General features: G+C 35.5%; 1 protein-coding gene across 8 annotated transcripts in view; it reads left to right on the plus strand.

Annotated features, from left to right (window-relative positions):
* LOC123866949 (four and a half LIM domains protein 2) overlaps window positions 1–20,868 on the plus strand; it is a 209,174-nt gene extending 188,306 nt beyond the window's left edge. For all 8 annotated transcript variants that reach the window (XM_045908757.1, XM_045908751.1, XM_045908750.1 and 5 more), the window contains 3 exons: window positions 16,130–16,299; window positions 17,118–17,304; window positions 17,625–20,868. In XM_045908757.1, coding sequence (XP_045764713.1) covers window positions 16,130–16,299; window positions 17,118–17,304; window positions 17,625–17,782 — 515 coding nt within the window. In that variant the 3' untranslated portion in view covers window positions 17,783–20,868. The remainder of the gene's footprint in view (window positions 1–16,129; window positions 16,300–17,117; window positions 17,305–17,624) is intronic.
* The last annotated feature ends 170 nt before the right edge of the window (window positions 20,869–21,038 follow it).

Genomic DNA, 21,038 nt, shown 5'->3' on the forward strand with positions numbered 1-21,038 from the left:
TTAGCCACTGATTGCAAGTAAAAATAGAGCCATCGCTAGAGTAAGTCAATGCCCAACAATATAAAATGTGCGTAAAAAATTAACTACTAATTTCTATAAAATAAAGAGAAACAATGTTTCGGATTTGAGCTACTAGACTTCAAATTCAAAATAGACCAAAAAATTTAGTATTTAATACTGACTGTATTTTACTGAAATTAAAACTTGAAAAGCTTCTAACTCTCAAACTATAGATATGTAAAAAAGTTTATGGATGTTTTTTTTTTATTATTTTTCAGTCACCTTTTCCTTTAATATATTTAGGCTACGTATTACGAAAACTGATCTCATAGGTATGTTTTGAAAAACATGTGGGTTTGACCACTCAGACTCTGAAGGCTTGCTTGGTAGTTGATACGTCCATTTATATACTATCTACCAACATATGTCCATATACTTAGCAAACATTGAGCCCATGCTAATTAGTAAACTGTTGCGACCTTCGCCTCGTTTGTACTCTGTAAATATCAAACCTTTTAAAACCATTTAATACCAATGACGAAAAGCAACTTCAGTGTAAAGGGAGGAATTAAAAAAAACCGGCCAAGTGCGAGTCGCGCACCGAGGGTTCCGTACGCGTGTATTTTTTTCGACATTTTACTCGATAAATCAAAAACTATTATGCATAAAAATAAATAAAAATCTGTTTTAGAATGTACAGGTACCCTTTCCTATGATACCCCACTTGGTGTAGTTATCTTACTTTGAAAATTTAAACACATTTTTAATTATTTTTAATGATGTAACCACAAATTCACGGTTTTCAGATTTATTCCTTTACTTGTGCTATAAGACCTTCATACCTGCCAAATTTCATGATTCTAGGTCAACGGGAAGTACCGTATAGGGTTTTTTGACAGATACGACGGACGGACAGACAGACAGACAGACAGACAACAAAGGTTATCCTATAAGGGTTCCGTTTTTCCTTTTGAGGTACGGAACCCTAAAAAGTAGCAGGTTGTTGTAATATGTAGTACCTAGTGGTACCTAGTATTAGTAGTAGTAAGAATAGTAGATAGTAATCCTGGTTGCTGCCGTATCTATTCTAATTACGTTTTAAATTATCTAAACAAAAGTTTTTAACGAACCGCACTCTAACAGTTGATAAAAAATCGCCCTATTAAGTCCCCCTCTTCGAAGAAACTATTAAGGACTCTGAATAATTACAAGTCACATTAGGAGTCGTTATTTTCTTCCGGCGCATTAGGTTTTACTGCAAGCGTCGCGTGGAAAAAATTCCTACGAAAATTCACTGGACACAAGATTGATGGAGTAGAAATTATGTAAATCATTGTTTTTACCATTTAGAAGTTTGTATTTCTTTCTGTTTTAGGATAGATTTTAAAACTAAACAAGAATTGAAATAATACGTAACAGTTACCTTTATTTAACTACCATGAATTGCATATTTTACAAAAAAAAAAAAACTAGCTGATGCCGGCATGCGTTGCAAATTGCAATACAACTCGCGCTTCACCTATTGTTGTGTTAGGTACATTAATGATGCTATACCAGAAACCTTGACGCAAGTGTCGGCAACAATTGTATAAAGTTTCAACTTAATCGGATGAACGATGCGCTAACGTATAGGTACCTAATTCGCTAACTACACACAGTTATTTTTTTATAATAATATAATTATGGACAAGTAAATATTTTGTAACCACAGTTTTAACCTGGCATTCAACATGCATTACAATGGCGCTTTCAATTGTGAACGACTTGCGCGCTACTTATAATATGTTGATGTAATGTCAGTTAAGAGGGTTCTCTCCGTCACTCGTTCCATACAAACGTAGTTCCAATTTCATTTGAATATCAAGCAACCAAAGTCCATGAAATTTTGCAGACATATTCTAGAAACTAATATCTATGCCTGTGGTTTTCCAGATTTCTGTTGAAATATTCGGTTTCAAAGTTACGTGGCCTTAAAAATTCACATACAAATCTTTGAGCCCCTGTAATTTTAAAACTACATATTTTTAGAAAAATCTAATTGCACAGAATTAAGTTTCTTGAATATGTCTGCAAAATTTCATGGACTTTAGTTCAAATGAAATTGGAACTACGATTGTATGGAGTAAGTGACGGTGAGAGCCCTGTTAAGTACTTCTTAGTTCCATGCAAGTGCCATTAACAATTTTTCAGTTCTAATTCCATCTGAACGCATCAACGAACAACGTTCGAACACGCAAAGATTAATTCTTATATTATTCAAGAAGGTTCAACATTATATTAATGGTAATGTTTATAGCTTCATTCTCCATTGTTTCTTTCTGTGGCATTTAATCTGTTGTAAACAGAGTCGTAGTAAAACACTGTTGCAAAAACAATCGCTGAACATAAGATTGATGGTGTAGAAATTATGTTAATTTTTAACTGACTTCAAAAAAAGGAGGAGGTTCTCAATTCTACTGTATGTTTTTTTTTTTTTCAAAACGCAAAATAAATATATTCTTATAGTTTGGCTTATTTGTCATCATAATCTCAACCCATGGGTAGCTCAGAATGAGAGTTTAGGCCATAGCTCACAGTGTAGGAAAACGTCGTGAGGAAATCTACATGCCTGAGAGATTCATCATAATATTTTGAAAGGTATGTGAATCTACCAATCCGCACTTGGCCAGCGTGGTGGAATATACCCAAACATTCTAAGAGGAGATCCGTGCTCAGTGTGAGATTTTGACAGTACTTTTTTTTTCTCTAAGTAGATTTCATCCGTGAGAATTTCTCGGATGTGCCTCGGATTCAAATCGGACGTATGACGCAAGATAACATGTAAAAGACGTCCGCTGGATAGCTTGAATTTGGATCAGAGATCGGATTTGCGTATTACATGAATACGGATGTATTTTCATGGATTCGGATCTGATGACTGCGTAACCGATCTTAGAAAGGATTTTCATTCATTAATCCCACCGGGGTGAAGCCAGGGTGGGTCGGCTAGTATAAAATACAAGCCTGAGTTTATATCACACTAATATTATAAAGGCGAAAGGTTGTATGTGTGTGTGTGTGTGTGTGTATGTTTGTTACTCCTTCACGCAAAAACTACTGAACGGATTTGGCTGAAATTTGGAATGGAGATAGATAATATCCTGGATTAGCACATAGGCTACTTTTTATCCCGGAAAATCAAAGAGTTCCCACGGGATTTCAAAAACCTAAATCCACGCGGGCGAAGTCGCGGGCATCGGCTAGTTTTCAATAAAAATTACTTAATATTAAAAATTTATATCAATGTTATTTATAAAATAAGTTACGTCAACGAGACAATATTAATTCCACTTGTGCAATTATTGATCCATCCATTTTAATTAATATGCTTAATTACATCGAAGGTTGTGGCTCATTAATCATATAGGTATTATTTACTGTTAATGAATACTGTCCGTCTGAGGAATTTCGGCTACGGCGGCCTATCTCAGAGAAGACTAGCCAACTATTTAAACCTTCAACCTGACTAAACTACAAAAACTAAACGTATTTGAACAACAATATATATTCACATTCAGATGCAATCAACAATCAACATACAGAACACAAAACCATTCCATACCAAGCCATTTCGCAGCCATAAAAACGACCATAACTCAGAAATGCCAACCAATAAAAGTTGGCTGTGAAGTAAGTCAATAATATTATATAGGTATCTAATCGCGTGATACCTAAATAAATTATGTTGTGTGGTTAGGATGGCTATTTCATATTTTTCTGGGTAGCGAAAACTTTGGGTTATTATGAAAACCATGGGTAATTTAAACTTAAGTAATATCTAATGTTACCGGTCTTGTACAATCTAAAAATATATTCTGCTTTCGTTCGTCGTAAAATTTTCGTAGGTTCCAAGTTCCAATCATATTCTATTAAACGCGAAAGAATCTTTGTTTGCTGGTTTGTCCTTCAATCACGCCGCAACGAACTAATGGAATATGGATCGACGTGCGTTTCTTGTATTGACATAGTTAAAAAAAAAATTTAAAAATCTTGAATATACGTAATTGCGACCAAGTATATAAATAAGTACCAAGTTTATATCTGTAATGTACCTACCTACCTAAGTAATATGAAGAAAAAAAAACGTTTGCGCCGATTATTATTTATTGTATTTACTCAAATTCGACCTAGCAAGTCTTAAATTCCCGGTAGGTATTTAGCCAGGGTCCAGTCATGGTCTTGAACCGGGCATTTAAAACAATTATTATTATTTTACGCACAATTTTACGATTGACTTTGACCCAGTATTGCTTTTAAGTAGGCATTACAGCGACATAAAATGTGGATAATAAGGGCCAAACCGAAATTATGGAGAAACAATTACAGATCGTTACAGTAAATTCTTAAACAAGGTTACTATTCGTCCGTTACCACATGCTAAGTAGATAACAATTTTAAGTAGATCTAACTTATCCTATACTTGCCGGTGGGCGGTTACTGAAAGCTCTTTATTTTTTATCAAAATTCCAAATATAATCAAACATTTTTGAATTTGGATGCAATTCTCAAACGTCTAAATAAATGCAAAACAGACGATTCTTCAACAACAAAATATTAGCTAATTTCATCATTCATCTATATATTTGCCTAATTTGCTAAAGTTAAACTGATATAGGTAACTTAGGCTATAAGTATAGGAACACTTAGCGGTAGTTTTTGAAAAGCTCTTAATTTTTGGATCTTTGTTAAGTAGTTAGTCTGCCAAATAATAGGTACTTCATATCCATTTTGGGTTGCAAAACAGACAATTCCTCAACAAATGATTAGCTAATTTAACAAAAACTAGTTTAATGTAACAAAAATATCCTGTATAATTCTATAAGTTTAGTAAAAATAAATAAATAAATAAATTGATAAATGATCATAGATTCGGTTACAGGACAGTTTTTTTTTAGAGATGTATGGAGGTGGTGGTATAAACGAAATTTTACAATGCTTGGCGTTTCTAGTTTCTACAATATGATCGATAATGAGATAATTATAGTCTCTTGTATAATAATATAAACTTAACTATTACGTACATAGTTATAAATTCTTACGAGCATAGGGCGCCTAGTCAAAAAAACGTACCTACTGTTGGTAACAAATCTATCAATCGTTCGGAAAACTATTTCCACCGATCTTTATTTTCTAAATTAGATCAATGAAAGACGCAATTTTATATTAATAAACAATCTATCACAGGCGTCCATTGCAAAAATGTAATTAATTAAAATGACGTCAACTGCTTCCTTAACTCCATACTCCATTTGGCTTATCAAGGTCGTCGGTTGAATGGACAGCGAGACGTATGCGTATCTTTATATGGTTAGTGGTTATATACGACGGGAACATATGGCGGCCAGTTCACCTCAACCTTCACAGTTTTATCGTATTTACTTGGTATAGCTTGCAACCCTTGGCCCTGATTGTTTAAGATGGATGTGAGACGTTTCCTGGTCCATTTAAATATACTTAGGAGGAGGGACTTTAAAAACATGAGCGATCTATAAATAAATATGTAAGTAATTATAACAATCTAAGTATACCTATAAACTTAACAACTTAAAGGTGGAATAAAGACGTGATAACTTGTTACTTAAAACGTACATAATACTTAAACATTAACTTAGAAGTTAGAACGTTACCTTAACTTGACTTAGAGGTTTTCCTGTAAAGCTTAAATTTTCTCACTGAGTTTTTGTTGGCGTTGCCAAAAAGATTTTTTTATTTTTTTTATTTTTAAATGTGTTCCTTCCTTTTCCATCCAACATGGCGGTTGGAGACTGTTGTTGGTTAGTACTATGAATGGTTTTTTTTCTGCCTTCCTGCTTACCAAAAAATATTAGGGAAATCGTACTTATAGGACTAACTTAAATAGATACTTATATCGTCAGTTTCACACCGCGTTTAGTTGAACGGCCGAGCTTTCTCCTAATTCACCTACTTACGAGTAAGCTCGCCAGTCGCCAGCGAAGCGGTCCTGTAATTGCTTGTTACCGCATGCCAATGATAAGTTTATCTTATAACTTTAAAGCCAGGTTTACGACTCGCAAGTCGCATAAACCTTTAGAAAGGAGAAACGAAAATTTCTCCTTACACTTAAAACACTATTAAACCTAAACTAAACTAGTTAGGTAGTTACTACCTACTTACCTACTTCAGATATCAAAAGCTCTGAATCGTTAAGTCATTTCTAACTTTACTCATATCGACGAAAAAAGCAATGTTTTCGTAGCACCACAGAATGTAATTTAAATAGAATTGCAGCACCAAGAAATTAACTAGATACTAGATCAATTAATTATTATTATCTATCACTAGCTGATGCCCGCGACTTCGTTCGCGTGGATGTAGTTTTTTAAAAATCCCGTGGGAACTCTTTGATTTTCTGGGATAAAAAGTAGCCTATGTGCTAATCCAGAGTATAATCTATCTCCATTCTAAATTTCAGCCCAATCCGTCCAGTAGTTTTAGCGTGAAGGAGTAACAAACATACACACACACACACACACATATACAAACTTTCGCCTTTATAATATTAAGTATGATATAAAAATCCCGAGGAAACAGTTTGATTTTGCGTAATAAAAAGTTATGTTACTCTATACTTAGGTCTTTAACTATAATCATGCAAATAAATCACGTCAATTTTTGCTCCGAGGAATCACTAACAATATTAAGTACCTACCTACTTATATAATATGGAATGTATGTAACAGAAGACGTAGCACGCAATATTATGTATATATTTCGAGGTATTTGACGGTAAAATTTTTAATGCATTCAAAATTCGCCTCAGTCTCAAGAAAAACAATGCATAACGAATGCAAATACCTAACCACGTTATCAGATTTTTCCATTTCAATACATTCACGACTTAATCGCGTCGCTAAAATTACATTTTTACGTTCAATGCTCGAACGGAATTTAAAATTATGGAATTTTATTAGCAAAACAAAAATCGTTTACTTTTTATTACTACACATCAAAACTTGTTTAAAAAGTATCCAAATTAAGAGAAATCTCTAATCGTTTCGTATGAATTATTTAAATAAATTATACGTCAATTTTTAAATTTTCTCGTAATAATTTTTCTAGGGAATTAGTTAAACATTTGACAAACGTTCTCCTTAAAATATTCTGTATTCCAAAAGAATGAAGGATCCCTAATACTTACTAATAAATAATATTAGATATAAATTGCGAAAGTGTGCCTGTTTTTTTTTTTGTGTGTGTGAATATGATTGAATAAGTGCACAAACGCCCTTACTAGGTTTGTCTAACTAACGTAATGTTTATACTATATACATACATAGGTAGGGACTAGGTACGTCTAAATTGTGGAAGTTAGCAAATTATTTTTGAAAAGCGATACTGTAATGACGGTAATATCTGTTGATAGTTACATTATAACGATTTCCTTGAACTGCAGCAACATCAACGTATATAATATAAGTGATAACGAATATAGTACGTCCGTCATTCGAAACAATGTCTCTATTTGTATTACAACTTGTTACATCAGTATAACATGGATGTTTTGACACGATATAAAGCCAAGTCTCATTAGTACAGACAGACATTTTAATCTCAGTCACGTTTTGGCACAGCGTTTTGGTTTCGATTCAGTAGGTAGATGTAGTATGCCACAGCCGCCGTGCTAACCCGGTGCGGGATAGAGCGAGTGCCGTGCTAGTGTGCGTGGCGCTATCCCGCACCGTGTTAGCACGGGTGACGTGGAGGTGTGCGGGGCGTTCCCCAAGGTACGCCAGGGGTACAGGGTTCCATCCATCAGGGTCTCAAACCCTGATTGCCAACTCGACCTGTTTCGTACTAGGTACAAGTAACAACAGTGAAACGGGCAATAGGGAAATTAACTTAAAGTTTTATTGCAGTAGGCTTTTCAGTCAACTAGAAAAAAAAGCATTTGAAAACATAAACATTTTTTATTGAATTAATTCTCTAGGGTATCGGATGCCTATGATTTGTATGTAGGTAGTTGTAGAAGGGGAAATTCCGCAGTGTGATCTTATCCTTACTGTTTTATTAGGCGATAAGCTACCTCTTTAAATAGTCGTGAGTCGTGAATCGTGATGCCTACCCTCACAATGTCAAAATGACTAATGAGAGATGCTCAAAAGGTCCGTAGAAGTGAGGTTATAGCACGATTATACTTACATTAATTAATCAGAGGTTCGTACGCTCTTCCCACTCGTTCGGATCTGACATCATCCATCCTACTGCCGTCAACGACCTTCAGATATGTTCCGTTCATTCCCTGCATAGTAACGCCACAATTTAGCTATCATACAGTAAGGGATCCAGTTTTAATATAGGTACTTTCAAGTCAAGAGTGAATAAGCATCTTCTAGGCAAGCGCGCTCCTTGTTAGGCTACAATCAGTAGCAGTAGGTCTGATTGCAGCAAAGCGCTAAATTAAAAAATATTTCATAACTAGAGGATGCCCGCCTACGTCTGCGTGGATTTAGGATTTTAAAGATCCCGTGGGGACTGTTTGATTTTCCGGGATAAAAAGTAGTCTATGTCCGTCTCTGGGATATAAGCTAACTCTGTACCAAATTTCGTCAAAATCGGTTAAACTGTTGGGCCGTGAAAGGGTAGCAGACAGAGAGACAGACAGACAGACACACTTTCGCATTTATAATATTAGTATAGATTTAAAAGTAGAACAACATTTCACATCAATTAATTGTGAATCTTTGATGAGATTTCGTCCTCCATGGATTTCTGACCCAGTGATCTTTCTAAGACAATCCCTTGCGAATAGGTTTCTAAAACTCTACGATATGTTGGACTGTATTTCGCTAAGCTTTGGTATCGTAGGCGAAGAATTTTGAACTTTAGGCCACAATAAAGCCTAGAGGTCGACTAGCTCCTTCATAAATAAACAATAGGTCTTTAGGTCTGTGTTTAGGTGATGTTTTGATTTAGGTAACATAAACAATTGCATTGTTAATAATTATTATTTGTGCGATGCATTCTCTTCATAATAACTGAAATGGTGTGCATTTGCGCACATACAAAATTATCGATCAGTTTAAAAAAAAAATAACTTACGTCAAAATAAGTTATCGTTCCTCTTTTATACTTTTTTTCATGTCCGCTGCATCAAAATTGACATCTAAGACGAAGTTAGCTTCGATAGTGACGAAATTATGGTTCGCGACAGGTCGACATGGCAATCGGGATGGGGACAGTACACCCGCACAGCCTCCGCGCTAACCCGGTGCGGGATAGCGCGCCGGGATCCCCCCGCCTCGTACCCTGCTTGCCAAATCGACCTGTTTGTACTATACATCTCTTGTCAAAATCTAATATGTAACCTAGATCGGCAATTAATTAACCCCCGACCCAAAAAGAGGGGTGTTATAAGTTTGACGTGTGTATCTGTGTATCTGTCTGTGACATCGTAGCTCCTAAACGAATGAACCGATTTTAATTTTGTTTTTTTTGTTTGGAAGGTGGCTTGATCGAGAGTGTTCTTAGCTATAATCGAAGAAAATCGGCTCAGCCGTTTGAAAGTTAATCAGCTCTTTTCTATTTTTCTTATAGAGGTTTTGTGTCACTTTAATCGCTATTTGCTAAACACGCGTAAGTCACTCATAAGTCATAACCTTCCCATAAGTAGTAAAATAAACATGACGATGTGTATATCTACTATTACAATAATCTATAGTAACAAGGCAAAACTATAAGGGTTCTTTGTTGACTACGGAACCCTAAAAAATGACATTTAGGTACATTGTCTCTTTGTGTTGGTTTACCGGCTCGTAGTCGTGTAAAGGGAAACTTAATACCATTGTGGCGTATTGTATTCTATTCCTGTTATACAGAGACTTTCACTCGTGGGTAAACTTTGAAGTGCACTGACTTATTTACTTTGTGGGCATAGTTTGTGGGGTTTAACTTTTAACGGTGTTCTGTATTATAGGATCGGATTTCGGAACGTTGAATAAGAAAATTAAATAAAATGTGATTAGATCCAGCAACTGCCAAACAAAATTGTAATAGATTTAGGTTTTAAAGAATCCCGTGGTAACATTTTGATTTTCCGGGACAAAAAGTAACAAAAAATACCTAATCAGATACGTATCAAACGTCAAAACCTGTTAAACAGATGGGCCATTAAAAGCTAGCAGGCAGACAGACAGACAAACTTTCGCATTTATAATATGAGTATGAAGTATGGATTAGGTGAGATTACAGTCAGGAAAATTCAGAAAAAATTACAATAGTCTTCAAATCTCATGATATAAATCCGTGTGAAGTGAGGCGAGTTATCTCGTGCCTACATGCTAATTCAACGAGGCTACAAGATCACAACTGTCGAGATACCTTTTAGGGAAAGTGGACCAAATGCATAATAATTTGTAGTGTGAATGGGTGGGTGGACAACATTATGTATAATTTATGTTGAAATTAATACTAGCTTTAAAACCATCGACTTCATTCCCAAGGATATTCATATTTTTAAAGAACCCGTTGGATCTTCTCAAAATCGTTTCTTAGGCACCTGTCCCACGGCCGTCTATGAGAAAGCGAATATGCATCGACCATTTTCTCGCTCAAGAAACGTATATACGTGCGATTTATGATTCCGTGTCAAAAAATATAGCCGGTGAGTATAGCAGGTACATTCTACACTTAAAATTGATAAATAATAATTGATAGCTGAATATGTACATACTGCCGGCGAGAACTCTCTCTCCACTAGTTTGTCGCAGCGACAAAAGCTTATCAAAGAAAAACTCGCTTAGTGAACTTGGCAGTCAAAACTAAAAGAGCGGCAGTTTGCGCAGGATTAAGATGTATGACGGGCGATCATTAAATTCTTACTGAGACTAGAAGTTAGAAATTACTAAATAGTTACTAAATGTAGTGAAAAACAATGGGCTTGAGTAATAGACACCTCACTAATTTGAAGTTACAGTGACAATAGAGATCGGTGTATTCGTAAACGGTTCTCTCTATTGCCCTACTTCACAGACCGACGGGATGGCAATCTGACATGCTCGGAGAGAGGTCGTAGTGACAACCTGTCAACTGATTCCTTCAAAGCGTTCAAAGTTTTAACCCTGGCCTGTTTCATAGCATCAACCAGCTATAAACCCATTTGGTTTGCAAATGTGGCCATTGGACCAACACTAGCTTAACTACGCAATAACTCACTTGTAATAGCTACTTTATTGCGGCTACCTTCATTTATGCTCTTTATATGGACCAGAATTGATGGCTCTATGTAAAATAAGCACCTTTATTATGCAGAAAGCTAGGTTATTAATAATTATGATAACTGGTTATTAATGTATTATTTGAAAACTAAAAGATTTTAAATAAGTTTTGCCAACGTGGAATGGTGCCCAGAATACTAGCTGCTTTTTCTGCGCTGAACAGCCAGGCTGATTCTTTCCGAATTAAAATGGAACGGTGTCGTCAGCAGAGGTTCAACGATGCGTCTGATGCTGCTGACGGCATTTGCATCCAGTGTATATGCCGTTCTACTTTCAAGTACATAGCTCAAAATAATCTTATAATTACTTATAAAAAATAATGTTTGATTGTTAGTCCGTTCGGTACCGTTTGCGCATCGTTCATTCGATTAAGTTGAAACTATGTACAGTTGTTGTTGGAACTTGCGGAAAGGTTTCTGACATAATATCATCAAACTACGGAACTAGTAGGTCGTATAGATTCTATAAAAATTAAGATCCAATAAAGCTACTGAACGTTTAAAATAAAAAAATAAAAAACGATGAATTTTCTAAAATAGGTCAGTGGTTAAAGAGTTTTTATAGTAAAAGAATGAAAAACTTGAAGCGTATGCAAAACTAGACTGGATATCTCTGAAAATAATCTTTAAGGCTTGCTAAAACAAAGGAAAACCATGCAAATTTTAATACGATACAAAATACTGAAGGCGAAACAGAATAATAAGTCAATATCGGCCCCAACAATCTGATCCCGTGAATACAAATGTACCGAACTTGAACAAGAACAAATACATGACACGAGTGACACTGTTTAACAACCGTACAGTTTGACGTTACCAAGCAGGTTGTGTGGTCAGTAGCATATAGTATAGCATCACACAAGAGCACACGAGAGAAGCGCTTATGAGCACCAAAAAACCAATTCGTTATGTGAATTTTTGTTTTTGAAATAAGTGAATAGAGATCGATTTAAAACAAAAACAAGTTTGACTATTATTATTATTATTTATAAAATTGACATTTGGGCAGTTTTTGCATGGGAAATCTGTTTTGTGGTAGAGTCAATAATATCTGGGTCAACTGCTTATTTGTTATTTAAATAATATTTTATGCGCTCTAGCATAGGTGCTTACTTATCATGACCTATTTTTGACAATAGAACAGAGTATAATATGTGTATTATAGACGAAAATATTTATGACTTAGGTACTATCAAATCACGAAAAATATCATGATTTAGAATTGCATTTATTTATTTGTTCCTAAGAAAGAGAGATATCATAATCGTAATCATTATCATATCATAGTTGTTAATTTTGCTCGAATATGGGTAGGTGCATCCTTATATCGAAAGTCCTTTTCCCAAAATGAATTTCATTTGTTCTCAACATTTTACCGGTTTTTACCAAGGTGGTATTTCTTAACTGTAATTTAGTTAAACTGTGGCACGGGTGTCGTTGGTCACGCGATCCGAAACTTATACCCGTCGAAGTTCGGCCATTAAACTCCGACTAAAGATAATGGAAATTGTGATACAATACACCGAGTCGATGAACTTGATGTAAGACAAAGTTTAGAACTTTCAGTCGATTTTACTCCACTATCAAACGACAGCCGTTGTATATAGTAAAGTCTCTTTTCAAGAACTTTCTCAGTCAAAGAGTTACGCCGTTTGAATACATGGGCTTCCAGGTCGTTCGTCCACCTTGTGGCAGGAACAAAGGCGGCGTTGGTTCGTTTTTGTTCGCTCGTTGGTTTTGGTTAGTAACCGAGGCGTTGTTGGTTCAGTATTCCAGCACCAACGGAACCTCTCGGTTCTTTTGTTTGAGCTATGTTGCCCATTGCTACTTCAGCTTCTTTTGTGCTTTTTGGGTATAGTAATATTTCTAATTAATATCAAAAATATATTTTGAGTTCCCTAAGTAATCTTATAGGAAGCAGGATCAATCAGGCATTTCGAAATAAATAGAACAAGGAAAACATTTTCACGGCTCACCTGAAAAATTTTGACACGGACATACTACATAATATGTATAATAGCTTGTGTTCTGGAGACGGACACAGAACATACTTTTTAACTCGGAATCAAAGTCACCCCATGGAATTTTTACAAAACCTTAAACCACGCGAAGAACTCTTAAGAAATAAAAGCAGGCCACCATGGTCACATGAAAATGCATAATTATTGGAAATGACATTGAGGATGTTATAAAACAGTACACTATCAGTAATGAACTTGACAAATCGAACAAATCGGTTTTCGGAACCTTCGGAATTGAACAATGCATAGATTTGCGTGCACCGCCCAAATATCCTGTAGTGTCAATGCCACATGCAAGCCGCGGTACCATGGCTTTCAAGGAAGTATTAAATTCTGAACCTTTGCCATCACGCTAGTCGCCATCGATACCAATTTACGATCGACAAACGATTCGTAGTACACGAACCTATCTATTGTTTCACATAGCGGTGATAAAATAAAAGTTGTAAGAAACATAAAAATTTCAAGATTCAATCAAAGTTTTATTTTGAAACATGTTATGATACAAAAAATAAGTTAAAATAAACGGGAATATTCACATATTTTGTAATGGTACCTACTTAACTAGGTACCTATTTAGCAATCATGTTACGTATTGCAACCTAATCAAAGTTAGACTGATCAAAATAATTATTTTAATATGATCTTAACAAAAGTTTCTAATACTTAAGTTAAAGTGAAGTACATGAACTGAGCCTAATTTGACAATTAATAATAATGTAATTTAGTTTAGTTGAATTTAATTTGATTTAATTTATTTTAATTTGATTTAATTTGGTCTGATTTGATTTAATTTAATTTAATCTGGTTTGATTTAATTTAATCTGATTTCATTTGACTTGATTTGATTTAATTTAATTTAATTTAATCACTAACATAGTTCATAAGACCCTGTTACTAACACTATATGGATGAATGGAATAGTCCGAAATAAATGTTTATAATAATAATAATAATAATAAAGTACTCATTGGAATTTCATGTCAAGCCTTCAAAGTTTAAAAGCTTTTAACGAAGATTAATTTAAAAAGACTGCAGTTATTTAAGATATTTCAATGTTATAAGATATTTCTAATAAATTATGCTTTTGAATTTCAAATTAAGCCTTCAAAGTTCCAACGTTTTAATGAAGTAAATGAAAGCCCAAACTAACCTTTCTAAGTTCAAAAAACACCGTTATCTAAGATGATTTCATTCACGATTAATTCATTATTGATTTCTACCTATAATTAATTTAACGAACCGTCCCGATCCGCACAATTATCTTAACTGCGAATATTTTGCACCCACGGACCGCACCCATAAGGTCTGATGATTTCTTATAACCACTTTAGGTATTACATCATCCATCTTGAACCATTATCTTACTAAAATAGAAGTCATTACCAGATATGGATAGTTTTTTGTTGCTACGAATGTTATTAAAAAGCCTTCTACAGATATGCCAACAACTAGTATCATTATTTTAAAAGAGCGTGGATTTGACCTGCAGCTCGCTCCAACAATGCGCGAGACCGAGATTACTTTTATACCTACACGGCATATTGATTATATCAAATCTTTGAAAAGAGCAACCGCCGAGTTTCTTACTGGTGTTTCTCGGTAGGAAATGCATTCTGAACAAGTGGTACACTTACAACTATACAAATATGATTGGATCGTCTATGCTGGATAGTCTGTAAGGTTCTGGCCGACCAAAATTACTAAGGTCTCCTTTATCATTGCTACATCACCGAGCCAATTTTGTACTTCTTAATCTCACATTTGGAACGTTCGTACTTCTTCAAATCTGCTGACTTTCTGACAAAATTCTGTCCAAATTTTCGGTCCACCAATATTCTAAAACAGTTTTGAACCGCGCCAAACAACAAAACCTACTTACCACATTTTTGGAAGTCAGTGAAAAAACAAGTACCTTTGAATATTTTTTTCACTGAACCATTGTTCAAGGACCATGAAGTCCTTATGAAGTAGCAGCGAGGAGTATTTTAATAATTGTGATCACCTTGCGTTTCTCCGAATTCGATATTTTAATGAGGTATGCTGTTTTTAATTAACATGGCGAATATAAGTAATTTTTTTCGGAATTAATTAAGATTTTAAACCACTTCCTACTCTTATCGGAAGCGGTCGAAGTTTATTTTTGTGTTTAAAATCTTGATGACTTTATTTTTTCACATTTCTATCAGAAATCGATGAAGGATTTTCAAGTGCGTCGGCCTGTATAGTTTCACCGAAATCCTTCAAAGTTTTTAAAGATTTATAGGTATAAAAAATAGATCGTAATCCATAAAATACGGAAATTAAAAAGTCCTTCTTGTCGAATAAGCTAATGGCATAGATTTAACTTTGCCTACTAATGTTATAACTTGGGTTATAACTTTCTATAAAGTTTCAGTTCTGCGTAATAAACTGAAAACGACGTAAAATGTGTCGCAAGCACCATATATTTTGTCGAAGTTTGAAGGTTGCATAGAAAATACCTAATAATAATATAGGATATTTTTGCGACGTTAAGTTCCACCCAAAGGACCCACTGTACCAAAAAGGGTTTTAATTCCACAATTTTAATATAAAAAGAAGTCAACATGGGCAGATTTTTTTTTGTATCTTGCATAAAGATAAAGTCTTGTCAATTCTTCCAAGAGTAAAGATTCTTTGAAACCAGAGTATTCAATTAATAAAACTCCGATGTATTTTTCACTCCAAGCGATGGCAACGCTTCATCTTATTCCAGATATTTATCTAAGGATGCCTAAAAAGATAATCCTTCAAACTGTTTGATAGCCAAGCTACGTTGTTCCTAGATTTGATAGAACTATCTTAATTGTTCCAGGAACCAAGAAGATGGAGTACAAAACGCGACAGTGGCACGAGAAGTGCTTCTGTTGTGTGGTGTGCAAGAACCCCATCGGCACCAAGAGCTTCATCCCGCGCGAGCAGGAGATCTACTGCGCCGGCTGTTATGAGGACAAGTTCGCCACGCGCTGCGTCAAATGCAACAAGGTATGTTGATGTTGCAATTACACAGTGCAACAAGGCATGATAATGTTGTCAACAAACTTAACAGTGCAAGAACTCCATTGGCACCAAGACCTTCATCCCGCGCGAGCAGATTTACTGCGCCGGCTATTATGAGGTCGCTACGCGCTACGTCAAATGCAACAAGGTATGTTGGCGTTGCAATAACACAGGGCAATTCCAAAACAAATGCAGCAAGCAGTGATGATGTTGCAAACAAACTCGATAATGTTATGCAAACTATGTATTGTTTTAACATGGGATACCTAGTTGCAAATGCAACAAGGTCTGATGATGTGCGGTGTAGATGGAATATCGACGATGTACGGGTAGATATGTAAACCTGCTCAGTGTCTTGCGATGCGATGGTAAAAAGGTGAAGAGGAAACGATATGTACAACGTCCTGAGCACACTCGCTGAAATATTTCCTCTAAAACATGAATTCAAAATGCAAAATGTGCCTAATGGTCTAAAATATTAATAGTTTGTGAAAGAAAGCAGGATTATTTGCAGGCACCATTAAAATTCTGAATTTAAATTCTTTCGGTGGGCCCATAAAGTATTTCTGCTCGAAAAGAGTAAAACTATTCAGAGGACATCATAAAAATTATATTCTGTTGGGAAACATAAATTAAAAGTGGAGCAGAGTTTTAGCAACGTTGTCAGTGTCAAGTATTTTATAGCCTTCTGGAAGTTTTTTGAGTCTTGACTTCTTAATATAAAAGCAATCGGCAGGTTTTTGATATTATGGTCAGGATCATGAGATTTTTAATCTATGTAATAACCCTTTTTTTGCTTCCAGATAATAACGCAAGGCGGCGTCACATACAAGAACGAGCCATGGCACCGCGAGTGCTTCACCTGCACGCACTGCAACACCTCGCTGGCGGGACAGCGCTTCACGTCGCGCGACGAGAAGCCCTACTGCGCCGAGTGCTTCGGAGAGCTGTTCGCGAAGCGCTGTACATCTTGCTCCAAGCCCATCACCGGTGAGTGTCATAGACACGTGTTGCTTGTTCTTCAATCACGCCGCAACAAGCAGCGGATCGACGTGATTTTTTGACATGTTCCCTTCACTGCCGTGCCGTCCAGTGTTTTTTTTTACCTAAAACCCACAGTATACGTAGTATCTACCTTTTATAAGTCGCATTGGCAAAATTCATTTGCGTACCATATCCGAACCAGTGGTAAATTATTATTTGACGATTCACTTGTAGAAGTCTATTTGAATAAAAATCTATTCTATTCAATTCTATCATGATTGTTCGACAACGTTCACCAGTTAAACTCCGTATGTCCGTGGTTGCAGGCATCGGCGGCACGCGCTTCATCTCGTTCGAGGACCGACACTGGCACAACGACTGCTTCATCTGCGCGCACTGCAAGCACTCGCTGGTCGGCAAGGGCTTCATCGTCGTGGCGCAGGACATCGTGTGCCCCGACTGCGCCAAGGAGCAGCTCATGTAAACCCCCTTCTTCACTTAACTACTCCCTTTTGGCATAATCCGCTATACTTGAGACGATGTTTCCCTTCCCTCGTATTTGTAAAACAGGTTCATCTTTAAAATACTGAGACCTCCAATGCCTGAGATCTAATGAATCTTTGAACTTGTTCAGATTTAAGCTTCAGAAAAAACGAAACAGACCTGAATCTGTCTAATTTTTTTTAAAATTCAGTCTGAACAAAGCCAAAGTGCGTTCTATAAATCTCAGCTTAAAATTAGGAAATACGTTAACGGAAAAACCGTTTTTCCTGGATTTTAATGGAGTGTTTTGTAAAACTGAAAACTAGGATTCGGAACAACGCTCCTCGGAGTGTATTTGATAGAGAACCTTTAAAGCGAGAGGGAACACACATTTTCTAGGCAAGCGCGTCCCAGATCCTAGATTTTTATCACAGACTTTATTTCTAATTATAATTGCTTACAATGTAGCATGGATACGCAAGCCTATATTATAAAAAAAAAAATCTGTAGCAAATGTTATAATCGTTATTCGGAACGAAGCCTGCCAGCTTCCGAATAATGGTTACATTGACAAACTTTCAAACAATTTATCAATTAACATTGCCGTTTAAATATCTAGGTACCTACATCGATTTTATTTTCTATCGATAACGCATTGGATCGAATGATTGAAGAATTTCCACTTCTCTATTGTGCCAAAAGGGACTTCCTATCTGAAAAGATAATAACTCGCTCCTGCCCTAACGCACACCATTCTCTCCTTACGTCTCAGTCGCACTAATCAACGTACTTGGCAATCGCAGACAGCATGTCACCCAAAATCACCAACATAATATCGATACCCGGTATTTGATACCAGGTTATTATGCCGGTCCAGTTAAAACTAGCGGGAATAATTTGATTGGTATAAAATGTCGTATGATATTTTGAGCAGTTTGTTCTCTGTCCTTAATTTATTCACTATATAAACTTTCATCAACGCCACCTGAAAGCCTGGTAATCTATCTGTTATGATGCCAGATAATTTCTTCAACGTATATATTGGGACCAGCTCGCTTCTTCCCTTTATGGGCGGTTCTTCTGATGCTGTAAATGTTCCATCCACATCTCTAACGTCTCTAAAAAGCCGTTAACTGAAAAAAATATTTTAAGATATACATAGTAATTTAGAAAAACTGATGTTTCTGAAAAAGTTAAACTAAAAACAGCTAGGTGCTCATAGCATTCTTTTATAGAAACATTATTTTTTTGCCACCTTTTTAGCGAAATTTCAAAAACTATTTTTTGCAGCTAACGGCTTTATCGTACGGTTCAAATCGTACCTACTATATTTTTCGCATGATCAAAAATGATACGTGCAACATGGCATCTTGAAATTAATATTATCCTAGTCTTTATTAAAAAATTAAATGTTCATCTAATTGGATTATAGATCGTTGCAACGTATAGTTCCTATGGCATTATGTTGGCTCCCCTGTCTGTCCAAGTCATTGGCACTATATTTGCATAAGAAGACGCAGATTTTGCGTCAACATAAAATCTGCGTCTTCTCATGCCAATATGGTGTCAATGACCACCCAATGGGCAATGATTTCGACAGACAGGGTAGCCAACATAACGCCATAGGAACTATTCGTTGAAACGATGTACAGTTAGCGACCGCTTAGCCAGCTTCCGGTGTGTCTAAACAAAAAACTGTGACTAAAATGTTTTTGTCTGTTTGTACTTGTGTAGGGACAAGACTGTCCTCCCGTTAATCGCAAACGCGAGAGACTGGTGCGTTTTCAAAACAAAGGATATGCCAAGCGACCAACTTTTCGACCTTGCCGACAAAATGTTCACTAAGGTCAAACCGTAGTAGTCTGTTACTTCAAGTTGTTGACGATAATATTTTTATACAAAAACGAGAAAAAAAAAACAAAAAAAAAACATTAAATAATACTTATTACAATGTGGAAATGTGAATGCACAAATATTTAATTTCGCTTCTTTTCTACTCGATTAAATTATTTAAGGTGTTTATATATTTTGTTTTTGTATTTTTACGTATTACTATTGTTACTAATCGCAGCCGTGAAATGTATAATTGTATATGTATAGATAACAGTATTTTGCGCGCCATATAATTTCGCTTTGGCTGTTGTATTAGTCCCTTAGGTATGACTTGTATTCGTCAATTTACTAGTGCAATTCACACGATGCCTTAATAACATATCTAAGTCAATTTCGAGTATATTTTTGTGTTGTATGTAATGTTACAATCATTTATATTTGAAGACATACAACGCTTGAACACCTGGTGAAGTATTGCCGGGCGGATTTAAAGTTTTTCATTATATTATTATTGTATAAGTGCTTGTCATTGTTTAAACTGCGTAACATTAAGAGTAAGTGTAATTTTATCTACAAAGTAATGTATGTTTATATTATTATTTAAGTATTTATTTACTCGTGCTCTCGTGAGAGGGAATGCCGATGTTAAAGCAAGTCTGGTGTTGCCATAATACATCGGCTCGAAGCTTCCTAACACTAAATCGTTAAGTGACGTCAGTCATCTAGTTTTTACTAATAAATGAATAAAAAACAAAATATTTTTGTCCTCAAACGAGGACATCTCGTTACGATAGTGTAATCGAATGTTATATATCTATTTTTAAATAATAATGAATACTATTTTTTTAGCGTTAGACTTGTACTCTAAGGCTGTGAGATCTATGGAGCGTACTTTGGCTTTGCTCAGACTTAAGACACGCTTAAAAAGAGACAGAGTTATATGTCTGACATAAATCTGTCTCGTTTTAACTCTATTAAAGTCTGATCAAAGTCTAGACTATAGATCTCAGCCTTAGAATAACATCTGTGTTTTGAGATCGCAGTTCGCGGAACGACCACGCAATGAAAGGGGAACACTTCGTAAGGGTATTTATTAAGGGTTTAAATTATTGAAATGTTAAAAGATTAATTTATAATAATATACACTTTTAAATTGCTTAGCTGTGTGATCTGATCTAATAAAACTTGTATCTACCCATAGTTAGATTGTATAAAACTATGAAAAACTGAATTAAATGATCGAAAGTAACTTTACCGTTTGTTATTATTTACTTGTTCGCTAATCTCCTTTCCCTCTCACCACAATTGAATCCAAAAAGAACTCTATATAAAAAGTTTTTTTATAAACTGCAAATCAAATATTATATATTTTTAAGTAGACTTGATTTTTGGAGTCTGGCGAGGTAGGTTGCTTGGTCCCCTAT

The sequence above is a fragment of the Maniola jurtina genome, chromosome 7 (genome assembly GCF_905333055.1).
Source record: "Maniola jurtina chromosome 7, ilManJurt1.1, whole genome shotgun sequence".
NCBI classification, from domain to species: domain Eukaryota; kingdom Metazoa; phylum Arthropoda; class Insecta; order Lepidoptera; family Nymphalidae; genus Maniola; species Maniola jurtina.